The sequence below is a fragment of the Schistocerca serialis genome, chromosome 4 (assembly GCF_023864345.2).
Source record: "Schistocerca serialis cubense isolate TAMUIC-IGC-003099 chromosome 4, iqSchSeri2.2, whole genome shotgun sequence".
Classification (NCBI taxonomy): Eukaryota; Metazoa; Arthropoda; class Insecta; order Orthoptera; family Acrididae; genus Schistocerca; species Schistocerca serialis.
Window position 1 is genome coordinate 635,889,555 of NC_064641.1, and position 27,355 is coordinate 635,916,909.

A 27,355-nucleotide genomic window follows, 5' to 3' on the forward strand; every position below is an offset into this window, starting at 1 on the left:
CGAGCGAGTGAGTGAGTGAGTTCAGGCCTGCCTTCGGAGGAAGAATGACATACACAGCGAGCATATACATTTGAGTTTGGAGCAAAAGGGTGTACATTACACTGGAACAAAGCTCTTCCTCCTGAAATAAAGACAGATTCATAACTAGAGTGAGTTTAAGAAAGCATTAAAAATATTTCTGCTGGAGAAAGCTTTTTACAGTCTCTATGAATTATTTAGTAAATAAATTGTAAAATTTTACTAATGCCACTAAGGATGTTGTTTAACTTGGGCTCTGTATCCATTTATGCTCTGTATCTGTCTTTCCCGTGGCACTTTAATGATTCTAAGAAAATATGTGTAGTCTTTTTTCTGTATTGCTGCTCAAAGAATTTCCTGTATAAATTTTTATATAATTTTGTACTCAAATTCGGATCTAGTGAAGCATGGGATACAACCCGTCAGCTTTGACCAATGACGTCAGAATTTTGGAGAGATAATTTCTTACATAGATGTAACAGCTGACAAGAGCGTTCAGAAACAAAGGAATACGAAAGACAAAAAATATGTTTGACATATATCAAGATAAGTAATATTTTCACGTTAAGGATATCGTGTGTTTCTATCGTATTATTTCTGTGGAAAATGAAGAGGAAAAATGTATGGAAATATTGGTAGCATATAATACCTCACGTCACATATATACATGGGTTGTATCTCGAACATCATTCGAACTGTATTGGTTAACTGCAGTACGGATTACAAGTTTAGCGTACGTCGCTTTCTTCGTTTTCTTTAGCATTAATATCATGTTGTTCAGCTGAACTATATAGGCCAACTGAAACATGGGATACAAATTTTACATGTGTTGTTTCTTTCGCGTCCGCTACCACTAACAGTCTGTTGTTACGTAGATAGTAGTACTGCCGATGGCTCAAGGAGCTACGTAACATAATATTTGTATCCCATACTTCTGTTGACTTACATATATTGTATGGGCTATAAGATTGTCGTATTGTATTTATAAAAGACTGACTCGTGCCACGGCGTTGTGAACCCAACACAGTTGGACCTATGGAACACGAAATAAAATCAAACAAATCAAGTCATGTGACGTACGCGCCGCGCCCTTGCTTTCTCGAGAGCCTCGGTTTCTGTAAAATGACGTCATGTGCAGTCTGTGTTATCTATGGTCTACGGTTCAAACGCAGTCCTTGGATTTCAGAGGTCAAAGAAAAACAGACAACAATAAAAAATTGGGATTAATTCTAGTGTCCCATACCACCCTTCGGCTTTGACCAATGACGTCATACGTAAGGCAAAGATGCTGCAATGGACAATCTATGAATCGAATGGATTATACTCGTAAACAAATGAATGTAGTGTGCCATAAAATAATACATTTTATGCGACTATTATTTACGCGTGAATTTCATTTAAACGAGTGTAGAGGACTGAAATAACGGAAATACGGAAGCGTCCGATCTAACCCGTCGGCTTTGACCCATGACGTCACAAATATAGCGGAAACGACAATTCCAATATGGCGGATATAGAAACGTTGCATACGTATCACAAAGACGAAAACACATAGAAAAACAACACACACAAAGGTTTCACAAGAACAATCTGCTAACATTGATAGCAAACAAAGATAATAATAAACAAGTGGTACTCAAGGCCAGGCAGGGGGGGGGGGGCTGCGCCCCCCCTGACCCCCCCCCCCCCCGCCAAAAAAAAACTCCCAACCTAACCTCGTATTCAGGGCTACGCTACAGATCAATGTGTAGGTCAATCAAAAGATAAAAAAAAGAAACAAATAAAAAAAAAAGAAAAAAACAATATTGATTCATTAGACATAACGAGTAGCCACAAAACTCCGCGCCGTAATGACGTCACACACCACAACACCCTTACGTCACGGGTCAGAGCCGACGCGTGAGATCGTATGTTTCTGTTGACCCGAAATAACTAAGAACACGAGAGCAATTACGTGTGCATATATTATGTAATATAGTTGAACACTGTTGTGTAGAACCTGTTGCCAGCGATGTGGAAGGCGTAGTATACCGTTAGCAGAGCCTGTTCTATTATATTTTCCATGCGTACTGAAAAAAACAATCTAAATAATGAATCGTCGAATAGTTGGAATCGGTAACTAGAAGCAAACTATGTAGGAGGTCATTTCTAGTAACCGATTCCAATATTACTGTTTGTTGCGCAAAAGTCTTTTAACACATCAGAAACGTGCGTAAAAATGATCTTGTTAGTGAACTACAGAATACGATTAAACTTTCAAAAAATGGAAATCTTTACACACATTACTGCACACCAAAGAAATGAAATAAAGAAAAGACCGAATCTTGCAATCGATAACTATACTACACGAAAGTGACACCAGCTGATGTAGCTCCAAATAACACCAAGTAAACCGATACCCCGGGAGTGACAGTAAAAATAAGACAAGTGTAGCAAAAACATTAAAAAGGAAAAGATAATAGTGATTACATTAAAAGAAACTTACCGCATATGAGCTTCCAAACGAGTCAAAGATCGAGGCTGACAAGAACGAAATAAGGGCATAACAAGACATGATAATGTTAGAAGGTCAAACTGTAACGAAAGAAGCAAAATCCAGAATAACTAATGAAAAAATAATAAGAAACACAAACTTAAGGCACGAATGAGGTACCACTCAAATCAGTTCTTCCCGCCCTCAATCAGACGCAAAATTTTAAAACAATAAAAAAAATGAAACTACGAGTCAATCACATAAACCCTCCGGCAAAGACACAGCAATACCCCTCGGCCCACCATTGTAACCAGAAAATATTAAAACGACAGAAAAACCTCCCTCTAGAGAAACCAAAAAACTAGCACTCGCACAATACAGTAACATGAAAAAACGTAACGTAAAACAAGAAAAAAGTGTCAGATCCACCAACACCTAACTAACAAAACGAGTCCTGTACATTTTGCTGACTACTTTCATAAATGCAAGAAATAAACAATAACCTTTAGGAATACTCTTCCTCCAACAGTATTGCTCTGGAAATACGGAAGCGTCCGATCCCACCCGTCTGCTTTGACCCATGACGTCACAAATATGGCGGAAACAAAAACAAACACACACACTTTCCACAAGAAGCCTAATGACACTAACGGGACAAGCGCGGGAAATGGGGTGTTTTGGGTGGGGGGCAAACTAAATATAAACAAACTTCCTGGCAGATTAAAACTGTGTGCCCGACCGAGACTCGAACTCGGGACCTTTGCCTTTTCATATCAGCGCACACTCCGCTGCAGAGTGAAAATCTCATTCTGGTAAATATAAACAAATTTAGACGCCTTGCGCAGCTACAACGTGTAAGTGAAGACAGCCATGCATGAATACCCACCCACCTCCCCAGGGGTCGTAACCCCTGCAACTCATAGAAAATAAAGATGCTTCAGTAGCTGATTAGTGTTTTTTGCCTTTTTAAAAAAAAATCTCACGGGATAGAACGAACAGATCAGAAAGATAAATATAATAAACTAAAACAGAAATTCGAGGAAATAGATAGTTAAAATAAGTAATAAGTGTTTTTAAATTTAAAAAAAAACTCACGAGATAGAACGAACAGATCAGAAAAGTAAATAAAATAAGATAAAACAGAACTGGAGACAGCCACACTCAAACCAAACTCCGCGCCGTCATGACGTCACACACAACACCCTTACGTCACGGGTCAAAGCCGACGCGTTGGATCGGACGCTTCTGTCGACCCATTGCTCTAAATGGCCTTGCAACACAGAAATCCTTCTCTTTCCCCGCAGTGACGGCCAATGATTTCAAAAATTTTATAGTTGATTTACGGTCACTCATTTTCTGAAGCAGGATTTTCGCAGTAAAAACAACTGACTCATCCATAACGAACAGAGTGAGAAATCAAGACCTTATAAATCACGACTACTTTCATTAACAAAAGACGGCGAAAACAAATTCCGAAATGAAAACAAAAGAATCTACCTCGAATTTTTAATATACGAGCGTAAAGGCCTGTCCACACGCAACGATCTGTCTGCACAAATGTCTGCGCACATCACATCTGCGCAGACAGATCGTTGCGTGTGGACAGAAGATCTGCACCAACCTGAGTTGTGTGCAAACCTGGAAGTTGGAGTTGGAGATTTGAGCGAAACCTCTCAAATCTCTGGGTTCAAACCACATCTGCGCATGCAAGTTGGAGCGTGTGGACAGGAGATCGCCGCAAATCTGACGCGAAACAGCTGTTTGCTCAGTCTAGTGTTTGTATTTGTGCGCACAGGGCATTAAAATGGCTGGTACTCGTCAGTGTTCTCGAGAGTTTGTAAGGGAAATCATTGAAATATATAGAAACCACCCATGTTTGTGGAAGATTAAAAGTAAAGAATATAGTGACAGAGACAAAAAGACAGCAGCATACAATGCTCTAATTGAAAAATTGCGGGCAGTTGACGTCTCGGCAAACAGAGAAACAGTAATAAAAAAATTAATTCGTTGCGAACTGTTTACCGAAAAGAGTTACCCAAAGTTCAGAAATCTAGAAGATCTGCTGTAGGAGTAGATCAAGTATACCAGCCAACGTTACGGTATTTAGATCTACTTGGCTTTCTTAGTGATCAAGAAACGCCCAAGACCAAGCAGGAGTACAACCGAAGATGAAATTGGAGTGTCAATGTTACCGCCAGCCGTTCATGAGGAGAAATTGCCCTTCTCATACAAGTATTTTTTTCTCATAATATAAGGGGTTGCAAGCTTTAAGAGATAATTATAAGTTTCGGCATCCATCCGCAAATAATTTCGCCAGTCGTTAGGTTCGCCCTGCAACTCTCACAGTAAATTTACGTGAGAAAACTGCTTTCGCTTTAGCAGCCACTGTCTACACCATTTTGACCGCTTTCTCTGTTTCCTGCGGTTGGTCTGAATGTTTTATGCAACACAAGTTGCGAACACAGGCCACAACAGTACTTCCTCCATTTCTATATTTCAAAATAACTGAATTAAATTTTTGACGTTTACGGGGAGCGTAGTCGCTTGCCACTGATATTTCTTTCCTACACCGACAGATGGCGGGCGAGGAGTAGATTGGGGTTTGTGTCGTGTGAGCACATCACATTTGCAGCTATCTTTTGCATGTACAGACATGCCGATGTCTGCGCAGACAGATCGTTGCGTGTGGACCGGGCTTTAATCGACAGCAATCTGCGGCACAAACAAAATAACATCACACATTACGTCATTGGTCAAAGCCGACGGCTGGTATCGGACACTAGAGTTGACCCAACAAATGAAATCATGTGGCGTACGCACCGCGGCCTTGCTTTCTCGTGGGCCTCGGTTTCTGTAAAATGACGTCACGCGCAGTCTGTGTTATCTATGGTCTACGGTTCAAACGCAGTCCTTGGATTTCAGAAGTCAAAGAAAAACAGACAACAATAAAAAGTTACGCGTCCGCTTCTTATGTGCACAGAAAAAGCAAATATTCTACATCAGGCCCTCCGTTACTGAAATTGCTCTTGTCGGAAGTAATAACGGTTAAATTCTGCTGTCGGGCGTAGCAACGGTTACCAGCGAAAATCGCGCGCCGTACGGACATTACGCACAGCGAGATGTATTCGAGACTGCGCGACTTACCCAACATGGTGGAAGACGTGCTGAAAGGCACGGTGCTCGCGAACCCGGGCCTGTCGCTGCTGGAGGGCGAGCGCGTGGTGATGGTGCGCGACCAGGAGCAGCTGCGCGGGAAGGTGAAGGTGGTGTCGGGCGGCGGCACGGGCCGCGAGCCGTGGCCCGCGGGCTACGTGGGCGCCGGGCTGCTGGCCGCCGCCGTGCTGGGAGACGCCAACACTGCTCCGCCGCCGCGCCTCATCTTGCGCGCCTTCCGCCACCTAGCCTGCGGCCACTTCCAGGGCATCCTCGTGCTCGCGCGCAACATCACGGGCAACCGCCTCAACTTCGGCGCCGCCGTCGAGAAGGCGCGCGCCGAAGACATCGACGTGAGGATGCTGCTGGTCGGGGCGGTCGCCCGGCCGTCAGACAAGCGACGAGCGCTGCGCGACATCGACGCCACCGCCGTCCTCTGCAAGATCGCGGGCGCCATGGCTGAGAGCGGCTGCTCGCTCGACGAAATCTTTCACCTGTGCCAGACTCTGGCTACTAACGACTTGACGACCGTCTCCACGAGCTTGGCGGCGCCCTCTCTCGCGGGCTTCGTCACCGGCGACAGTGACACGCACTACCGTTGCGCGAAGAAACAACACCCGAGTCTCTCGGCCAGTCCCGACGCCGTGCGGACGGCGCTGAATCCGTTCTTCGAAGACGCGTCGGAAGGTAACAGACGTATCGATCCGGAACACCAGGTCGTCGTCTTTATCGACAATGCGGGGAAGTCGCCCAAGCTGGAAGAGAATCTCGTCGTGTGGGAGACCGTCAGCTGCCTGCGCGAGAAGGGCTACGAAGTACCGAGGGCGTACTGCAGCGCTTTTATGACGTCCCCAGAAGACGCTACATTTTTCGTAACTTTACTTCGGATATCCTTCACTTGTGTACTGAAGTACTTGGACGCGCCTACGACTGCCGTGAGTTGGCCTCGCCACCTCCAGTATACTCCTGCAGGTGCAGAAAGTGTGACGGTCGAGCTGCCACTGACTGTGGAGCCCACTCTTTCTCAGGGTGACGAGGACGTTCTTCCCGAACCGGAGTACGCTGTCACGGATAAGTTTGCTTCATGTGTGCTGCAGGTGATTAAGTGCACTGTCAAGTCGTTGATCGACTGTGAAAAACAGTTGAATTTGTACGACGAGTTCGGAGGAGGTAGAGATTGCGGAACGAATGTGAGGAAGGTGTCGAAAGCGATCGAGAGGGCAGTTACTAACGGAGATCTCGACGGTCACAATTTGTTCACATTATTTCGCGATATGAGCAAAATTGTGGAAGGTGCACGGGCGGGTGTCTCTGGCCTTTTGTATACTATATTCTTCGAGGCAGCTGCTAAGGTAAACCTCATTACGTTTCCTGTACACTGCGTTGTCTTGTTGTTATAGAGGATAGGTAGGTCCTATTTGTCGGTATTTTGACAGTTAATTTGTAGTTCTTAGTGGACAGTGTGACGCTTCAACACAGTATTGTATAGTGTATACTGTATATATGGACTAAAGTGACGAATGAAAATTCGTTACAAGGCCGGGATTCGAATCTGGGCCTTGTGCAGACCTACTTAATTTTTCCTATAGAGGCAACATTGTCGAAAACTGGAAAAATTATTTATCATTTTGAGAATGACCATGATTCCAAAGAGGGTGAGCTGTTCATTGAGGCCGGCCGGAGTGGCCGAGCGGTTCTGGGCGTTACTGTCTGGAACCGCACGACCGCTACGTGATGTCCTTAGGTTAGTTAAGTTTAAGTAGTTCTAAGTTCTAGGGGGCTGATGACCCCAGCAGTTAAGTCCCATAGTGCTCAGAGCCATTTGAACCATTTTTTTGTTCATTGAGCAGCTGTATAATTGTCTCATTTTTAACTGATTATCAACCCGGATGCCTAGGAATTTCGTATGTGGTACTGCATCAATTTTCTGTTTGTTTATTTACATTTCAGGAACTTAGTTTTTTATTTACTGTCTGAAACTGAATAATATTAGTTTTTGAAAAATATTGTAAAGAAATTGAACTTAAAATCGATTTACGAATATACGTGTATCTTAAATTTTAACGGTTATTACAGGAGAACTATTTATTGGAAACAAAACAAAGCAAGTATCGTAAAATAAACGCTATAGCTATAGTGGAGAGGAACAGTAAAAAAGACTGATAATCAGCGAAATACTATGACCCCTCCAAAACATAACAAACAATATTTTGTTTCTCATACGCAGCTAAGATTAAAAAACGATTTTCCTGAAAACCAACAGATATATGGCAACGAATGACGCTATAAAGAAATGTAAGCCCAAATACGTAACAAAAAGTGACATCCTAATTTTAGCCTGTTGCCGGTTCCTGTACTTGTTAAAGCGGATGGCTAGTATTGCAGATTCCTCCTGGTTGTTCACAGAACCACTACCTGTACTTGTTTTGTAGAGTGACTAACTTAAGTGAGATATTAGTATTTTATATCGGTAATTTCCAAGAATCGATGCACATCGGAGTTGCAGACTGATTTCGATATATATCAAACTGTTGACACTCGAGATGTAGACAGGAGATACGACAAAGGACAAACGTATTGAAAACGGGAAGATACTACTTGGTAATGTATTGAACATAACGACATACATCGAGAACCAGTCACTGTATGGGCTCAGTTTAATGTAACACTCGCGACTCTCCGTGAAGTTTCTGTTACGTACAACGATAGCTGCGCCCCAAGCTACACCTTCGAATACCATGTCGGATGAGTGCGAATATTAAGTTGATACTGATTTGTAACATAGTTTTTTTTTCAATAGAGCGTATACGTAGTGCCATAAAAATAGATAGTAACTACAAAATGACTTTTTTCGTTCTTTAGTTACGTAAGGATGCTTGAAAGATAGGAAACGATACATCACAGCACAATTTATTTACGATTCTCTTGTAACGTGCAGATATTTACCGAATAACATCGTTTCCCTTTAATAATAAAAAATTGCTCGTAAACACAGGAAGACTTGGCCTTATGCAGAAAGACGTATTCCTATCCGACAAAGTGGAGTCTTGTTCGTGACACTTTCAGCCAAATCAGTGAATTTGGAAAGTAGGAAACCCATATAGAATGTAATACGTTCAGTATTTAATGTACGAAAGAAGCCACAACAGTTGTATCTTAAGAGAGAAAGACACAGGCGGGATAATAAATCGTCAAAAGCAATAAAACTGTAGCAGCCGTGCCGCAAAAATGCGTGAACGGATAAGAGCCGCGCATGGCCGGCGCAAGTTAGCTGCGTCAGATATCCGTCGGCCTGAATACCTGCCGATAGACAAAATAGTGGGAACGTGTTGCAAAGCAATGGCAGTGCGTACTGAGCCGTCGTACAGTACAGACGGATTTTTAGAGAGTCTACAACTTCAAACCGTGGACCACGTTTCATACCTCCCATAGTCTTTATGAAACTGAAGAATGACAAATGCGCTGTTATTTTTCAGCTATTCTCGATTTTTATTGCACTACGTATGCTCCCTACTGTATAAAAAAAAAAAAATCAATACAAATGACAATACTGGGTTCTTATTGCTTTCAATAGTGTCGCTCGCTGGCCGCTTGGTGCGCTGCTGCCGCTGTGGGTAACAAAATACAGACGGAGTGTCGCGACTGTTAAGGTATACTGTTGCCGAGTCTCTAAGCGGGTATTGGGTAAATATGGATATTGTTTTATACTTTGACAGCAGAACGTTGGCTGAGAACAGTGAAATACTACGCGATGGAGGTACATAGATTATTGAGACGCAACTTTTCGCTACAAGTATGCAGTGACGTTACTCTGGTACATGATACACCATCCGGGATCGGTGTTCTAATTTAACTGGTATGCAAAGACAGTTATCGCGATCGGCAGTTAAATTGACAGTACAAACATGCGACTATATCGGCTTTCTCACCGCTTGGAGCGCTATTGTCCGCCAGCTGTCAAACGGTGGCAACTTTCACAGCGGAGAGTGTCGTGACTTATGTTAGACTGTGACATGAGACTAACAGTATTATTTATTTAATGGAAGCGGAATAGGAAAGCTACAACTTACATGTGTCATGATTTATGAGTATGTGGTTGTGCAGAAACCTTAGAGTACATTCTGAATTACTGTGACTGAAACCATCAGTAATTATAAAGTTGTTTGTCAGAAACAAACTTCTAACCATTTTGCTGTCTCAACTTCCCCATCAAATTTCCATTAATGAAACAGAACAGTTACACTCTTGCAGTGATTGGTCCTCAATGTACGTAGCGATGTTCAGTAGTAACACACCTTTAAGCATTTTACGTCTTCATCTCCGACAAATAAAATGGAGCCTGCGAATCCAGGATCTCAGAGATAACTACCGAGAGTTACACTGCGCACATCTCCACCGGCGTACAGGGCTGCCAGTGACCCGCAATTGCTCACTTCACTTTGTGTAAAGCCTGAGTTCGAGAGTAATGTCACTGCATACTTGTAGCGAAAAGTTGCGTCTCAGTAATCTATGTACCTCCATCGCGTAGTATTTCACTGCTCTCAGCCGACGTTCCGCTGTCATACTGAAGATTGTCGTTCTCCTTTAACAGAAGAAGAAGAAAAAATGGTAGTAAACACCGGAATACCTGACCTTGCAGAAAGAAGTCGTATATCTACCCAGCAACGCAAAGTTTTTTACTGCCACACTTTCATCCAAATCAGTGAATGTGGGACGTAGGAAAACTCTACGGAATGAAATATCGACATTCCTTAACATACAAGACAAGCCATCATACATGTGGCTGAAAGGCAAGTCACACAGACGTGATAATAAAAAACCAAAGGAACAAAACTGCTTCCCAACACAGAAGAAACCAATTCCACAATAGTTGCTACATTTGAACCACAAACGGCAAGAATCTTCAACATATTCGTTTTTGAAGCAAAAGTGATTACATTTACGACAATATTCATGTATTAGAAAGTCGAGTGAAGTGTAAGAATGGGCGAATCATTAGTCTCCCTTAACAAATTTTTGTGTGTCAAGGAAAGTCCCTGTCATAATAAGAAAAGACTACAAGGGAAATTTTTGCTTCTCAGGCATGAAATGTGTGTTTATATTCTTTTGCTTTCAGTGGGGTAGGCCGCAGTTGTACATATATTGTACAGTATTTCTACATGAATAAGTTGTTTATGTCATTGAATCAGGAAGATTTTTGTTTTTACATTTACGTCTCTTAGTAATTTACTAATGTATGGAAAGCAAAACATAACGCTTTCGTTAATTAAGTAGAAAAATAGTTATAACCTAACGTTGTCCTTACGACACAGATAACTGACTGCTTTCTCACCGCATGGAGCGATAGTGTCGCTCCAGCAGTCAAACAATGCTATCTTTCACAACAGGGTGTGTCGCGACTATATGTGAGACTGACTTGACAGATTCGTACATTCTATGTTTATCGCTCGCAGTGGGCCCGCAGATACAATGTGCACCGATTTTTGGAGGTGACGTACATTTTCAAATCAAAACTGCAGTTTCATATATATTTTAAGTCTCATACATGTTAGAATACACAAAGTCAGCAAAGTCTCTTTCATTTAGATCGTGTCTGTTTAAGAAAGTTGAGCATTTAATAGTTAACAAGAGGCGAGAAAATGATTATAGATCCTTTCATTGTGTGAAAAATCTGAAAAAGTACTACTACAGAATTTTTGGTCAATATTGATGACTGAGATTTACACTGAAGAGCCAAAGAAACTGTACACGCGCCTAATATTGTGTAGGGCCCCTGCGAGCACACAGAAGTGCTGCAACACGATGTGGCATGGACTCTACTAACGTCTGAGGTAGTGCTGGAAGGAACTGACACTATGAATCCTGCAGGGCTGTCCATAAATCCATAAGATACGATGAGGTGGAGATCTTTTCTCAACAGCGCATTACAAGGCATCTCAGATATGCTCAATAATGTTCGTGTCCAGGGAGTGGGCAGCGGAAGTGTTTAAACTCAGAAGAGTGTTCCTGGAACCACTCGGTAACATGTGTGGGGTGTCGCATTGCTCTGCTGGAATTGCCCAAGTCCATTGGAATGCACAATGGACATGAATGGATGCAGGTGATGAAACAGGATCCTCACCTGTCGTGTCATATCTAGACATATCAGGGATCCCATATCACTCCCAACTGCACATGCCCCACACCATTAGAGCGTCCACCAGCTTGAACAGTCCCCTTCTGACATGCAGGGTCCAGATTCATGAGGTTGTCTCCGTACCTGTACATGTCCATCCGCTCGATACAATTTGAAACGAGATTCTTCTGACCAGGCAACAAGTTTCCAGTCATCAACAGTCCAATGTAGTTGTTGATGGGCCCAGGCAAGGCGTAAATCTTTGTGTTGCACAGTCATCAAGGGTACACAAGTGGGCTTGTTGGTGGCCCAGCATTGATATCTGCAGCAATTTGTGGAAGGGTTGCACTTCTGTCTCGTTGAACAATTCTCTTCAGCCATTGTTGCTCGTGTTCTTGCAGGATCTTTTTCTGGCCGCAGCAATGTCTGAGATTTGATGTTTTACTGGATTTGTGATATTCACGGTACACTCATGAAATGATCGTACGGAAAAATCCCCATTTCATCGCTACCCCGGAGATGCTGTGTCCCATTGCTTGTGTGCCGACTACAACACCATGTTCAAACACACTTAAATTTTGATAACCTGCCATTACAGCAGCAGTAACGTATGTAACAACTGCATCATACACTTGCTGTTTTATGAGGTTTTGCCGACCAGTGCCGTCTTCTGCCTGTTTACATATCTCTGTATTTGAATATGCATGCCTATACCAGTTTCTTTAGCACTTCATTTTACATGGTTGAGAGTTCCTTAAGTCATCCATAGATCAATTTTGTGTGTGTCCCAGCCCATGCCCCCATGAGCAATTGCGTGGAACTGGGGAAGAGACAGCTACTTGAACTTTTAAGATCTTTCCCAATGGCAGTAGTTATTTTCTTGAGCTAGTAACTGCATGTACATTTACTGCCCTACATCTTAAACAACTAGTCCAGTGAACCTCCTGAATAGTTTCTGCAGAGTCATCCATAATGCAGTTTAACTAATTTTCGACATAGTATCTGTGTTTTTGAGTAAGTAACTCCATCAATGTGTTGGGTGTGTTGTAGGCCTTTCGTTGAGTGGGTACATACGAGAATGCAATCATGTAAGTTGTTAGCACAGAAGTTCTTATCACATGTCAGACATGCACTTGTTTTTCCATTTAATACTCTTAGGCCATTATACTTAGTCTGGTATTTTTCAATAAGTTGATACTGTCCCTGTAGTCTCATTCTGGAAACTCTGCAAAATACTAAATAATTTGATTCCAAACTACTCAAGCCATGAATTTCTTTAGATGTTGCCATATGTAGGAGCCAGACGGTACCAGATCTGCTTTACATAGTGAATGTTTGAATGATTCATCATTAAAGTCACAGCTTCCCTTTGTCACAGCCCCTTTGTGGGAAGCTGCCAAGCCCCTATCACATATATTTCCATCCATTTCTTCCAGAATATTTGTTTAGTATTAATTAGTTATTTTTTCTCCTTTTCAAATCAATCTGTCAGAAGAATAGTTTTTGAAGCCCAGAAACATTGAGCACAGTAATACTTATCTACACAGTCACCTTTAATGAAAGTGATGTTGATGCTGATAATTATTTCTGTGTTCCTTTTAATATTTTTGCAACATCTCACTGTTATATGAAGGATGTCAACTGGTTTACAAATACATTTTTTTGCAGAAAATAGTCATATGCTCATCATTTAATGAGTAACCTTTATTTATAAGTTCATTAAAGGTTTTCAATTAGTTGTACTTATTGTGTAATGAATACTTCATGTCATAAGAAGTGCTTGATGAAAAACAAACTAGTTAAAATTTGCATATGCCACTTTGGGTAATCTAATGAGACATGTAGGAATGGAAATGTAGTGTTGGGCATGGTTATATACATGTGTGGGCAAATGGTGCAGGAGAGAAGCAGGCACTTGAGTGTTCCATCCATTTGAGACGTCATGATATACACATTGCAAAGTTTGACAGTTGAGGAGCAGCGAGGTGTTATCAAATTTGTAACTGTGGAAGGGGTTAAACTGGCTGATATTCATCACCGGGGAGCGTCCATATTTTGGGGGAGACTGTGTGTCCATCAAGTCAGTGAGAAAATAGAGTTCCCATTTTCATGATGGACCCTGAGGTCACACAAAGTGTAATGGACAAGTTCAAGTGAGAGCTGCCTGAGCAGCTGTCCTGTGACATTCGTGTGTTTGGTCTGTTAAAAAACATCGCAAAGGAGGGTGGCTCAGCTTGGATGATGAACTGAAGGACACAGTGCGTGACTGGCTGCTGTCACAGCCATAGGAATTCTGGGTACAGGGGATTCTTTGACTCATGAGACAGTGGTATAGTTGCACTCAGGCCTCTAGTGATTAATTTTGAATAAAGACTTCAGTTATATCCTCAGTGTTGTTTAGTACGTTTTCTTTTGAACACGCCTCATAAATGTAGACTTACCTCGGAATATTATCCCAAATAGACATTAACTTATAGAAATATGCAGAGTAAGCCAACTTTCTGACATTTTCAGCAGCAAAATTTGTATTCACATGCAGAGTAGATGATGTTGAACTTGAGTATTTAAGAAGACCCATAAAATGTGATTTCCATTTCAAATTTTCTAGTAATACAGACATCTAAAATGTTTAACTTTTCCATTTTATTTATATCTTGTACCCCAAACCCGATTATAAACTGCGTTAATTTCTGTGCTATACATAAGTGTACATTCTGTACTGTTTTTTTCTTAAATTTTCTCAATGGTTATATTTGCAGAAAATCAGTCAATAATTGAATCAAAAATATTATTTACTGTATCTTCCATTGGTGTGCCTCCAATGTATTTGATTGTTATGCTTCATTGTCATGAAGAGAACTGTTTTTGTTTTATTTTTATAATGTGGGTATTAATATATAAGTCTACAGGAACATGAGCCAACCTACGATAATATTAAACTGCATGGAATGGAGGTAAAACGAGAGAATTCTGTTGTATAACCTGACGAAGTTGCCTTACATAATTCTTCCTGTCTCATGTACGTAGCATCAGTGGCAATGAAGATTTTTTACCTGGTTTTCTATGTGACTAATATTTCTGTATGTTATACTAAATTTGTTTGTGAGTTTGTCTTTCGTTAATAGAACTAATAATTCAGTGATGTTACTGGGAACAGTACCTGTTAGAATGAAGACAGAAATTTAAGCACTATGTGAGATTGTTTGGGCAAAACTCAGTAACAAGTAAGGGCATGAACTTTTAATTGGGTCCTTCTACGATCACTAGATTCACCTCTAAATGTAACTGAAAAGTTAAGAGGAAACCTCTGCTCACTGATTAATAAGTTCCTCAATCATACTGCTATTGTTTAAGAAGACTTTAATCACCCAAAACTCAATTGATATGATTACAGCTTTGCAGCATTGGTATGACAAGGTGTCCTATGTAACAATACTAAATGCCTTTTCTGAAATATTCTTGGAACAGGTAGTTTGGAAGCCAATCCATGGCAGAAATATATTAAATCTGATAGCAACAAATAGACCTGGCTGCCTTGGCAATGTCTACATTGAACTGGTATCAGGGACCATGAGGCATTTGTAGCAGAAATGGTTACTTAAGTACAAAGGGTTACTAAAACAAGTAGGAAGATTTATGTATTCAGGAAACTAGCTAATAAGGCAGTAATGTCATATCTCAAGGAACTATGGCTCAAGTTTAGAATTTTTCCATCAGTTTCATTACTTTTCTTATTTCCCATCAAATGAATCACAGTATATACTCAATTTATTAAAAGGTTATACCATAGAGGTCATGTTCCAAACTGTTGTATTTGGTCAAGGTACAGTGTGGTAATGTATCATGAGCCACAATTTAAAATAAATGGACACGTCATATATTATGAATAGATTTTATTGAACATAACCAAAGGGCTAATAAACAGAACATCCAAGTAAAAATGCACAGGAGTAATTTTTGTGGTTCACAAATTACACCTAAAAATTCATGTTGGTAAACATTTAAAAGCAACAAATTACTTTTGTCGTTTTAAGCCTAAGTATCATTTCTATATTGTTAATCTCTATTGCCAAAGTACCGTGGGTGGTGATCATGGTGCAGTATCACCAACTGGCTCAAGGTACAGCTTTCCTCCCACTTCAGTAAATGTTTAACATAACCTAAAATAATAAAATGGCAGGAAAATTCACAGCCTGGTTATTAAGATAAATGTTTTCCATCATTATTAACCATTTAAGTTCAATTTTATTTTTGGATATATAGCAGGAATAACATTGAATTAAGAACAGAAAAACTAACTTCTAAGTGGGGGGGGGGGGGGGGGAACACACACACACAGTGATACATGTAGGAAATTGAAATAGTTGCTCCTTGCTTCTGTAACAAAAGCAGTCTATACTCATATCATAGTAGGCAAAATATGGTGTAAAAAGACTGAAGTTGGATTTAAGAGCAGAGATACAAGATTGGCTCAAGGTACATGCCAGCTCAAGGTTCAAGCCTCTCCCCTACCTAGTAGAGCATCTCATGGTGGGAGGGACCCTGCATGATATGCAATTTATGTAAAGGAAATTCTAAAAGGCAATGAAAACTGCAAAATCAGTGTAAAATAAAGCATATAGTAAAGAGAGAAAAATGCTAAATGAAATGCATTTAGCTGTCAGAATGGCAATGCACAAAGTCTTCGAAAACTACCGAAGCAGAATTTTTATCAAAAGATGTCTCACAAAATCCAAGAAACTGTGGTCATCTGTAAAGGCTGCCAGTGGCTTCAGAGTTATGGTCCAGACACTCAGAAAGTAAAATTAAGGCTAGTAAAGCAAAAGCAGTAATGCTGAACTCCAACAGGAGTGCTGCCCCACTTTAATCCATGCGCCACTACAAAGGTGAGCGATTTTCATATTAGTGTCAGTGGCATTGCTAAAATTGGACCAACCTTCAGGGCCCAATGGAATATCCATCATATTCTATACAGAATTTACAGCTGAGTTTACTCCCCTCTTAACCATAACATTTTTAGTATCTGCACAGCCATTACAATGCTGTTACTCTACACTGTTGGTGTGGGTACTTCATGGCCAGTAGTGGCTTAATAACAATCAGGACCCCTCAAGAGAAGACAAACTTGCTGTGCGAGTCAGTCTGCGGGAAGCAGAATGTCTGAACCCACTGAGACACACGCATGGCAACAAAATCAGCACATGACTCATTCTGTCAGCTAACAACTCCACAGTAGTTGAAATCGGTTAAGCACTGGGACACCTGGTTTACTGCCGCTCACAGGTAAATACCTCCATCAGGTCTGCTGCATATGCCCTACATAGCAGATTTCAACACTGTTCTGCTGCACTAGCTTCACCAGCTCTTCTGCCTCCGTAGTGATGTTTGCTGGTGAGGGTAATAAATCCCTTCACCCTGAAATGGCTATGCTGGGCCATGACCTCGTCGCAGAGCTGGAGATGGGCAGATCAGAATCCTTGGACTCTGCACTGGCAGGCACAGGTAGAAGCCTCAGTGTGGGCCGAGACTGCAGGTGATGGGAGGACAGCAGAGGGGATGGCAATGGGAAGCACGCTGTTGCAATTGGGAGTCTGCAACTGGAGCAATGTCGTGACCAACCCTGCCACTCATCTGACCAGAAGACCGCGGCAGTGAAGTCCCAATGGGGACAGGCAGAGCTGATTTGCATGACTGGACAGTTGCTCCCTACTAACATTCACCACAAACAACTGCTGATCTTGTGGCCCACCATGACACCCAGCAACCAACCCTGCCACTGGGCAAAGGATCTGGCTCAAACAGCAGCCCTGGGAGGATAATGCATGGGGCCACAGTGGTCTGTGGCGTGTGGCTCAGTGTGCAACAAATCTAGCAGGTCCTCTGACTGGCACCCATGCAAACATAACTTCGGACTGCACCTGTTGACTGGTGTTGCCTAGTATGTAACCAGAAAACTTGGCAACACATGCTCACAGAAAGAGGCAGACACAGAAGGTATGCACAAAGCACTCTACCTCTGAGTCCATGGAAAATGCCGGGGCATTCGACGACTGACTCATGGCCCACCAACTCTCACAAACAGTTGGCAAGTGCTTTACCCGTAGGCATGCCCCACACGCGGGCTCCACGTGCAAGAAGTGTTGGTGATAATTGGTACTCGCCCAACGAACAGAAAGAGAACGACAACAGGGACCCAAAAACTGCTGTGGATGGGAATTACTATGCTGCGGATGATATACGAGCCCACTGAGCCCTGAATGGGTTAGGACAGGCATTGCCGCAGTGCCACTGCACTGGAATCATCAATGGCGGTGACATGTAATGACAGGACAGGAGGTGAGGCCACGTGGGGTACCCCACAGGGCACTGGGAGCCATTTACCATGCACACCTAATCATGCCACTTGTCAGTTATCAGAAAGGATGTCCTTCACCGCCACCATAAGCTCATGCAAGTCCACATTGAGGACAACATTGGCTGAAGAAGGCTCAGATAGAGTCAGCACCCTGGTGTGAACCTCAGGATCAGAAGCTAATTGGACAGTCATTTCCCAAATTAGCGAGTCTGCACAAGAGGTAGCATACTTGGGGCACTCAAAACAACACCTGTACGAGAGGCCCTGCAAATTGGTGACACAGGGCGCATATGACTGCCCAGGGCATTTGTGGTGTTGGTTCAGCTGCGTCCATGCCACCACCACTTGTGTTTGATGACCAAAATAGTGCATAAGCAACTGACAAAGCTTGTCAAAGGGATGTTTCTTGGATTCAATGGAGGGCTTCAAATTTTGGACAGTTTTCTACAAGCCCACACTACTGGATGACATGAAGGGAACTTTATCAGCTGGGTTGATGATACACATTTCCTGGCAGTCCAGCAAGAACTGGTGGAAATTTACCTTTGCATACACTCATTGAAGCTGATGAATGGTGTCAGGGATAGAGAAGAAAACTTCCCAGTGGGTGCCTGCCCCCTCCTGTGGCAAAGCAAGGGTGCAAAGGAAGTTGGCATCAGTGCCTGCATCTGTACCTGTTGATGTTACTAATGCTGCTGCCGCTGCCGCCGCCACTGCTGCTGCTGCTGCTGCTCATTCTGTAGGCATGTTCATTCTGTAGGCATAACGGTTCCCACCAGGATTGTACAAACACCAGATCCATTGTGGCTCAAAGTTAACACTACAAAAATGGAGAAAAGAATTGTGGCATTACTTGCTTCAGAATGTCCTTCGTCACCATTCTGCACAAGCTTGGTAGTGCTATTACTCTATGCTGTTGGCATGGGTACATCAGAGGCTGATGGTTGCTCAATTACAACTGACGAACAGAACCCCGCGAGAGGAAACGAACTCACCACGTGAGTCGATCTATGGGAAGCAGAGCATCTGAAGCCACATACAGACATGCAGGGCAGTAAACTCAGCTTGCAGCATGCATAGGTGGCTAATGACTGAACACATGACAATAATGCACAGCATGAAGCACAGGGTTAGATCAATCGAATCTGCCAATACTACATGTCACATGCACTCTCCGTGGCAGGTTTCCAAACTGTTCTGTTGCACCACCCACCACAGCTCATCTGCCTCCATCACAGTGTCCTCTGGCAGGGATACTAAAACCCTCAGCCACACACACACACACACACACACACACACACACACACACACACACACACACAGTAGTTGGAAGAAGCACAGGTCACACACATTTGCCAGAAGTGAACCCCAAAATCACTGTCCATTGTCCCTGTTGTAGAATCTTAGAACATTTTCGGATCTCAAATGTAATCTTGGGCAGAGTGATCTCCTGGATACTGACCAGCAACAATTGCAAAAACATTGGACTTGTTAAACCCAACTTGAATTTCTCTCACATGACATCCAAAGGACAATGATCACAGCAGTCAGGCACCTGCAGTAACTTTACTTTTGAAAACCATATAATTTGGTACTACCTGCAGGCTTTCTAACAGAAGTAAGATTATTTGAGATATCACAAACATAGTGTGTTACCTTGGGTGGAGAGTCATTGACAGGTGTAGAAGTAACTCCAGGTATGTCCCAGGTAAGTGAGCTGGGAAATTTGCTGTTCATATTACTGTATTTGCTAATGATCTAGCAGACAATATTAATATAAATGTAGAATTTTTGCATGGGATGTACTTATCTGTAAAGAAGAACTTTATGAAAATTTTCACAAACATTCACTCAGATCTTGAAAGGATGTCAATGTGGTGCAAAGATTGGAGCTTCAAAATGTAAAGTCCTGCACCTCACTAAACTCATAAATGTAGTATCTTAGGGCTGCAATATCAGTGAGTCACAACTGCGATATAACAAGTTGTAGAGACGTGAATAGAATTTTCATATGGGCTTAGCAGTTCATTGGTAGAATACTGGGAGAATGCTGTCATTATACAGAAGAGGTAACTTACAAACACTCGTATTATTCGTCCTAGGATATGGGACCCATACTCAATAGTACTAATAGGGGATATTGTAGGTATACAAAGAAGGGCAGTACAGATAGTCACAAGACTCCGGGTAGAATATCCCAAAAACTTTGTAATTTTTTAACCTGAAGATAATTTCTCTTTCTCTCTCCTCCCCCTCCCCCCCCCCCTCTCTCTCTTTCTGTGTGTGTATGTGTGTGCGTGTGTATGTGTATGTGTGTGCGTGTGTGTGTGTGTGTGTGTGTGTGTGTGTGTGTGTGTGAGTGAGTGAGAGAGAGAGAGAATTGAGTATTTATTTGACTGTGGTTAGATGTGTATACATACACATTTTTTACTTTTACCTTCGCAAATAATATTTGCTTCTCCTTTCTTATACATCTGCAAGATTTACTACTATATCTTTCGAGACCGGAATGGACATTTTGCATTTTGGTTCCCTGAGATAAGAATATCTTTAGACTGTAGCTAATGCCAGCTGAGCCACACTGAAGCAAGCTATTGCTTGTTTTCATATTTTAGGTCCACAAATTATACAGCAGAATATTACAGTGGCACTCTTCATATAATCACAAGTATTACAGCTATATATAGAATACTCATGTCATTGCAAGATGATACAGGTCATATGCTTTATGAATGTGGAGCAAGGTGTTGTACAGAAGTATCAGTAATATTTCAGCCAAATGGATAAGCTCCACAAAATAATTACAATTAACAATCTGAATGACAATAACCACGTTAATGAGATGGGGGGGAAAAGTGATGTGAGGAAACATTGGAAATCCTAAATCTGGATGGGAATTTGAGCCCCATTCTCCTTAATGCAAGTTGGTAGCATGCCACAATAGAAAATCCTGTACTGCTCTAGTCACTTTTCCTCTACTGGGAGGATGATGATAATATAGTAATAATAATAATAATAGTAGTAGTAATGATTTTTCTCATCGGTATCATCATTATCTGCAAGGGAACCTCTAGTGCACAACTGAAATTGTATGATCAGCATGGTATCTGAGGATTAGCAGAACACTCATTTTGTTTCTTTTTAGTATAGAGTGAGGAATACATGCAGTATGAATACCAGGTAATTTGTGGATTATGTGAAAAACACTTATGAAAACTGAACAGTGAACTAAGAATATTAACTGGCCAGGCTAGAGAGGATAGGATGAGAAAACAGCGTGAAGAATTGAATAAGAAAGGAAAACTGGAAGAAATGTACTGAACAGTGAAATGGTTAATAAAAAGAGAACAAAGAAAAATAAGCAAATATTGAATGTTAAATAAAAATGGGTAAAATACAGTATGTACAGTAGAGGAGAAGAAAGGTTTATATGGAAAAGTTGCACAGAGCACAGGTGTGATAAGACCAGACCTGTTTTGGAATGTGAAGGGGGACAGGATGAAGGACACAGGGGTCCTGAGATACTGAAATGGGAATTGGAGAGAGCAATGCAGGAGCACCAGGAAAAGAAAGCATTGGAATGTGACAGAAAACCATCTGAGGCACGAAAGTATTAGATCCAAATTCAGTAGCCAGATTGGCCTAGGTAGTAAACAGGATTTATGACACAGGAGCGTGGTCCCAAGATCTACTTAAGATCATTCCAGAACCTCTACCTAAAAAGTGCATCACAAAAGAATGCAACTATAGGACAATTAGTTTTATATCATGTTGCAAAGGGTGTAATGTGAGTCATATTGAAGATAATTCAAAATAAATTTGAGGAAAATTCTGGGGAAGGCCAGTTTGGATTCAGAACGAGTAAAGAAACAAGAGATGCCGTAGCTTGCCCTTGTCTGTTTGACAGCAGTACCAGTTCAGCGTGAGCTACAGCCACTTGCCAGCTGTGTGGCTGCAGTGCCAGTATGACACAACCCTCCCCATCCATAAAGAGTTCAGCATGAATTGCGGTCACTTGCTGGCTACTGTACGGCCATGACAGTCCAGCATGATCTGCATTTTCTATGTGACTTTTTCTGCGTTTGCCAATTTAGCATCGCTATGCCAGACAACATTGGTAGGAAGCAACCTCTACCATGAAACAGTGATGTGAAACAGTCTCTGGTACAAAGCACCCTCTGCCATGCACAATTAGTTCAAAGCACCCTCCATCTCACATCGTATTAGGAAGCTTCTTGTGCTACCCAACATTGGTGTTGAGCACCCTCATTTCTCTAGCGTCAGTATGAAACAACATCTGCCACCCAACATTGGCACAGAGCACCCTGTGCCATGAAAGCTCTTTATGAAGCACCCTCTGCCATGTACAATGGTAAGAAGCGTCCTCTTCCATGCAGTGTTGGTACAAAGCTCTACTGCAACATAACATCACTATGAAGCATCCTCTGCCATGAAACATCGGCAGAAGCACCGTCAGCCATGAAACATTGGTAGAAGCACTGTCTGCCACATAACTTCAATAAAAACCAGCCTCCATGCAACATCAGTACAAAGTGCCCTCTGCCATGCACATTGAGTAAGAAGCTCCCTCTGACACACATCATCAGACATGAAGCACTCTCTGCCATGAAAAAATGGTAAGAAGTACCCTCTGTGATGCAGCATTGGTGCAGAACATCCTCTGCAATGTAACATCACAGCAAGGTGTATTCTGCCAAGAAACATTGATGCGAAGCTCCTTACATCATGTAACTTTGGTAGGAAGCACCCTCTGTCATGCAGCATCAGTACAAAACACCATGTCCCATGCACTTGTGGTATGAAGGATCCTCTGCCACATACAGTCAGCATGGAGCACACATTGCCACCCAATGTCAGTACAAAACAGCATCTGGCAGGCAGTATTGGTACGAAGGATTATCAACCATACGGAATTGGTACAGAGCACTTTCTACTATGTAACATTGGAAAGAAGCACCCTCTGCCATACATCATTGGTATAAATCACCCACTTCTGTCACACAGCACTGGTATGAGGCATATTCTGCCATGCAAAATTGGTAAGGAACATCCTCTGCCACACAGCATTGGTATGGAGCACCCTCTGCCACACAACATTGGTATGAAGCATACACTGACACACAACAGTAATATGTATAGATGATTCCAAGGAGTTCTGCTATTTGCCACCAGATGGCAGTAGTTTTCGTATGGTAGCCATTCAAAATGAATCGGGAGGGGGGGGGGGGGGGGGAATCATGGGAATCATTCTAAATGCTCTCCACAATTTGGTTCCGTAGGTTTCCCCTAGCACAATCCACAGGATTTTAATGGAAAAGTTGCAGTATCAGAAGTTGTGTGCATGATCAGTACTGTGTATGCTGACAGAAGACCACAAACAGCTGTGAGTTGACAATCCCTGCGAATTTCTTGGAGGTTGAAATGACAACTTCTTGGACTCAGTTTTCACAGGTGATGATGAAACCTGGGCATTCTGCTTTACACCTGAGACAAAACAACAGTCACATGAGTGTCAACATCCCTTTTCACACAAACCACAAAATTTTAAACAATGATAGGTACTGTGAAACAGTGAAAAAACACAGAGGGGCAATTCAAAATTGGAGAAGAGGAATGTTGAGCAAATGCATAAGCATTCTCCACAACAGCTGCCGCCCACACATCACCCATCAAACTGTCAAATCTCCTGCAAAACTTTCACTGGAGTGTGCTAAGCCACATACAATACAGTCAGGGCATGATACCAAATGGCTACCACTTAATCCCTAAATTGAAGGAACTTTTATCTGGACAGTGGTCCTGCTCCAGCGATGAGGTGAAAGATGTGGTTCAATGCTTCCTGAAGCACATGGTGGTGAGACGGGATAACATGGACATTGTATAACTAGCATGGTATCTACAAAAATTGCACTTGTTGAAATGGAGGCTATGTAGAACGTTTAAAATGCTGTAGCTGTTACAGAAAATAAAATGTTGCTTTTACGTATAAAAATATAGGAGGCCTTACTTTTGGGAATATATATATATATATATATATATATATACAGTGCAATATGACATTGCGAAATATGGATTTTGTGAAACAGTTGCTAGGGTGAGAGAACAGATTACATTGGAATACTATAACCTGGAAGCCTTAAAGGACTGTGAGCTCAATGTTGAACAAAAATAAGGTATTCAAAATAAACTCCCCAAGCAGTTATGGCAAGGGATGATCGATACCTCTTACACCGTGTCAGTTGAGTCTTGCAAATGGTAACAAGGCATATAAAAATAACAAAAAATGTACACATTTTTCGTCATATAAGTTTATGTGGTCCCAAGGTGTGTATTCCATTAACAGTATGACACCATACCACAGGAAGGTCCGAGTGTAGCAACATTGTGGATAGAGACAGTATGTTGAGCCATCTTTTGTTCTCGAAGTGGATCCATTTTTCTTTTCAAGGTCAATGTTCCAAGCACTTAAAATTGGAGACAGTATAAGTTGTGGAACAATCACACATACATGTGTGAAACATCTGAAAACTGTGCTGGGCAATTACAACTTTTGGCAGACTGAAAAACTGGCACATCATCCAAATCTTTTATACACTTGTGTCTTAGAACCTTCACACAAATGAGATGAGGCATTTTGTATAATCAAGGAATATGAGTTGTGGTATACATGTGACTATTTTTCAACAAACTGTGTCCACTAGTATTGATTAAGTTCATCAGAATCTGCCAACCCATTTGTAGTGGATAAGCATTTTACTGTGAACAGTTCTTGTGCTCCATCAGGAAGCTGCTATGTATGAGGTATGGTACAATAGAAATGAGACTGATACTGAAAATTTGTGTACGTTGAATTAGTGATAGTTGCTTTCAATGTGTGACCCATTTATGTCCACAGATTCATTTGTTTCAGTGCTCAGGCCATTTTGGTGTCTAGCTTTCTGTGGAGCTGTGGTAAAGTGTTCATCTATTGGCACTGAGTTGCTCAATTTTTATGCATGTAAATGAAAGCAGCCTCAATAGTTTTGTGTCTATTCAGTAGGTGGTGATCACGTTTTTATAGACATAAATGGTGAGTCTCACAGAGGTCATTTAGTGTACGTCATTTACAGGAACCCATGCTCAGTGCTACCCTGGGATTTTAATCCTATTGAAATATGTTTGGGGTTCATTTGGGAAATGTGTTACACCTAGATTAACACCTTCTGTGTTTTTTCCAGAGCTGAAAATAGCTCTTTGTGAGAAATAAATTTGATAAATAATCTCTTTAGACCCTTGTCATGTGAATGTTGAATAGTGTTATCATAGTGACTGCACAGCTTCTTGAGGACTGGAACCATCAGTAATTACATTTAATCAATCCCATGTAAGTGTGATACAGTTTTGCCACACACCTCGTTAGAGGACAGTTGCTTTACCTGTTGCTGAACTACATTGTTAGTTAAAAAAATTGCCTGCTGCTGTGTAGAGTAAGCAGATTGGTTTATTAATTATATTATACTGTATATGAATATATCATACATCCTCCTGTGCCTATCACTGTGATTTAAAATGTAACCTTTAAAGAAATCAAACAATGGAAAATCCAGGATGGACTGTAACAATACCAGAGAAGGAAACTTGCTACTCACCATATAGCGGAGATGCTGAGTGGTGATAGGCACAACAAAAAGATTCACACAATTATAGCTTTCGGCCATTAAGGCCTTTGTCAGCAGTAGACACACACACACACACACACACACACACACACACACACACACACACGTAAACACAAATTTCACACACATCTGCAGTCTCACATAGCTGAAACTACATTGCGAGCAGCAGCACCAGTGCATGATGAGAGTGGTGACTGGGTGGGGTTAAGGAGGAGGCTGCAGCTGGGAGGGGCAGGAGATAGTATGGTGGGAGTGGTTGACAGTGAAGTGGTGCAGTTTAGACGGAGGGCAGGAGAGAAGGTGTAGAGAGGGAGGGGGGGTAAGTAGCAGAAAGGAGAGAAATAAAAAGAAATTAAAAAACTGACTTTGGTGGTGAAATGACGGCTGTGTAGTGCTGGAATGGGAACAGGGAGGGGGCTGGATGGGTGAGGACAGTGACTAACAAAGGTTGAGGCCAGGAGGGTTACGGGAATGTAGGATGTGTTGCAGGGAAAGTTCCCACCTGCGCAATTCAGAAAAGCTGGTTTTGATGGGAAGGATCCATATGGCACAGGCTGTGAAGCAGTCATTGAGATGAGGGATATAATGTTTGGCAGCATGTTCAGCAAAAGGGTGGTCCACTTGTTTTTTTTGGCCACAGTTTGTCGGTGGTCGTTCATGCGGACAGACAGCCTGTTGGTTGTCATGCCTACATAGAATGCAGCACAGTGGTTGCTACGAGAATCCTAAACCCCTCACCTGGTTCAGATTCATTGATGACATCTTTGTCTCCTCCTCCGCACCTTCTCTACTGCCCTCTGTCTATACTGTAACTCTTCACTGTCCACCACTCCCACCATACTATCCCCTCTTTTTGTTGTGCCTATCATGAGTCAGCTTCTCTGCTGTATGGTGAGTAGCAACTTTCCTTCTCTGGTATTGTTACCTTTAAAGAAAGTGTGATAACTCATCTAATGTCATAATTGTTTTGTTCAATGTACTAAGTAACAGAATAGTTAACCAATAAAATTAAAAATTAATTTATGGAAGGGGAAGTATGCAAGGAGATTATGAAGAAATAAATAAAGGGGAATAAATATTAATTTAAAGGGCACAATACGTGTGAATTTACTTCCATATTTTCAGCTGTCATTGTTTCTTTCCTCCTCACCCATGTGTGCTTACTCATCTGCATCTCAAGTCATCATTTGATCCAGGCGTTCCGTGATGTCGAAACACAAGAAGCTATAAGTGAACACTTGTGGCTGCAAGCTCTGGTGCTTGGAACTGAGGGATTGTTTCGTTGCACAAGCAGTCCAACTGCAAATGGCACTATGATTGATGCCTTATCAGCTGCAGTGAAAGAGTGGCGGCAGCAGCTGATTCTAGATGAAAAGTCCCCTTCTGATTGGGTCACAAGGCTAGCTGCAGTGGTGAAGGCTGCAGAAAATGCTGCATTGCGTACAGCGGAATTACGACCTGATACTGGCATTTCAGTTATTCCCGATCCTGGTGCATACACTGTTGGTGTGTGGCTTAGGACTTCCTATGAAGTTAGTCAAATGCTTTTCTGATGAAGATTG

At 41.9% G+C, this 27,355-nt stretch overlaps 2 protein-coding genes across 3 annotated transcripts in view; both read left to right on the forward strand.

Moving 5' to 3' along the window:
* The window catches only part of LOC126475481 (folliculin), a 162,523-nt gene that overhangs the window by 27,347 nt on the left and 107,821 nt on the right, over positions 1–27,355 (forward strand). The gene's annotated exons all lie outside the window — the stretch shown is intronic.
* On the forward strand, positions 5,641–27,346 carry LOC126474652 (triokinase/FMN cyclase-like). Its single transcript, XM_050102130.1, has 3 exons — positions 5,641–5,748; positions 5,911–6,996; positions 26,990–27,346. The coding sequence occupies exons 1-3, from the start codon at positions 5,641–5,643 to the stop codon at positions 27,344–27,346; spliced, it is 1,551 nt and encodes a 516-aa protein (XP_049958087.1).

Bases quoted from the DNA above. Each gene is read 5' to 3' on its own strand.
- LOC126474652 (XM_050102130.1), top strand. From the start codon at position 5,641: ATGGTGGAAGACGTGCTGAAAGGCACGGTGCTCGCGAACCCGGGCCTG. The intron at 5,749-5,910 runs GTGAAGGTGGTG...GGCCACTTCCAG, and splicing joins AGGAGCAGCTGCGCGGGAAG to GGCATCCTCGTGCTCGCGCG. The intron at 6,997-26,989 runs GTAAACCTCATT...CATTTGATCCAG, and splicing joins TCTTCGAGGCAGCTGCTAAG to GCGTTCCGTGATGTCGAAAC.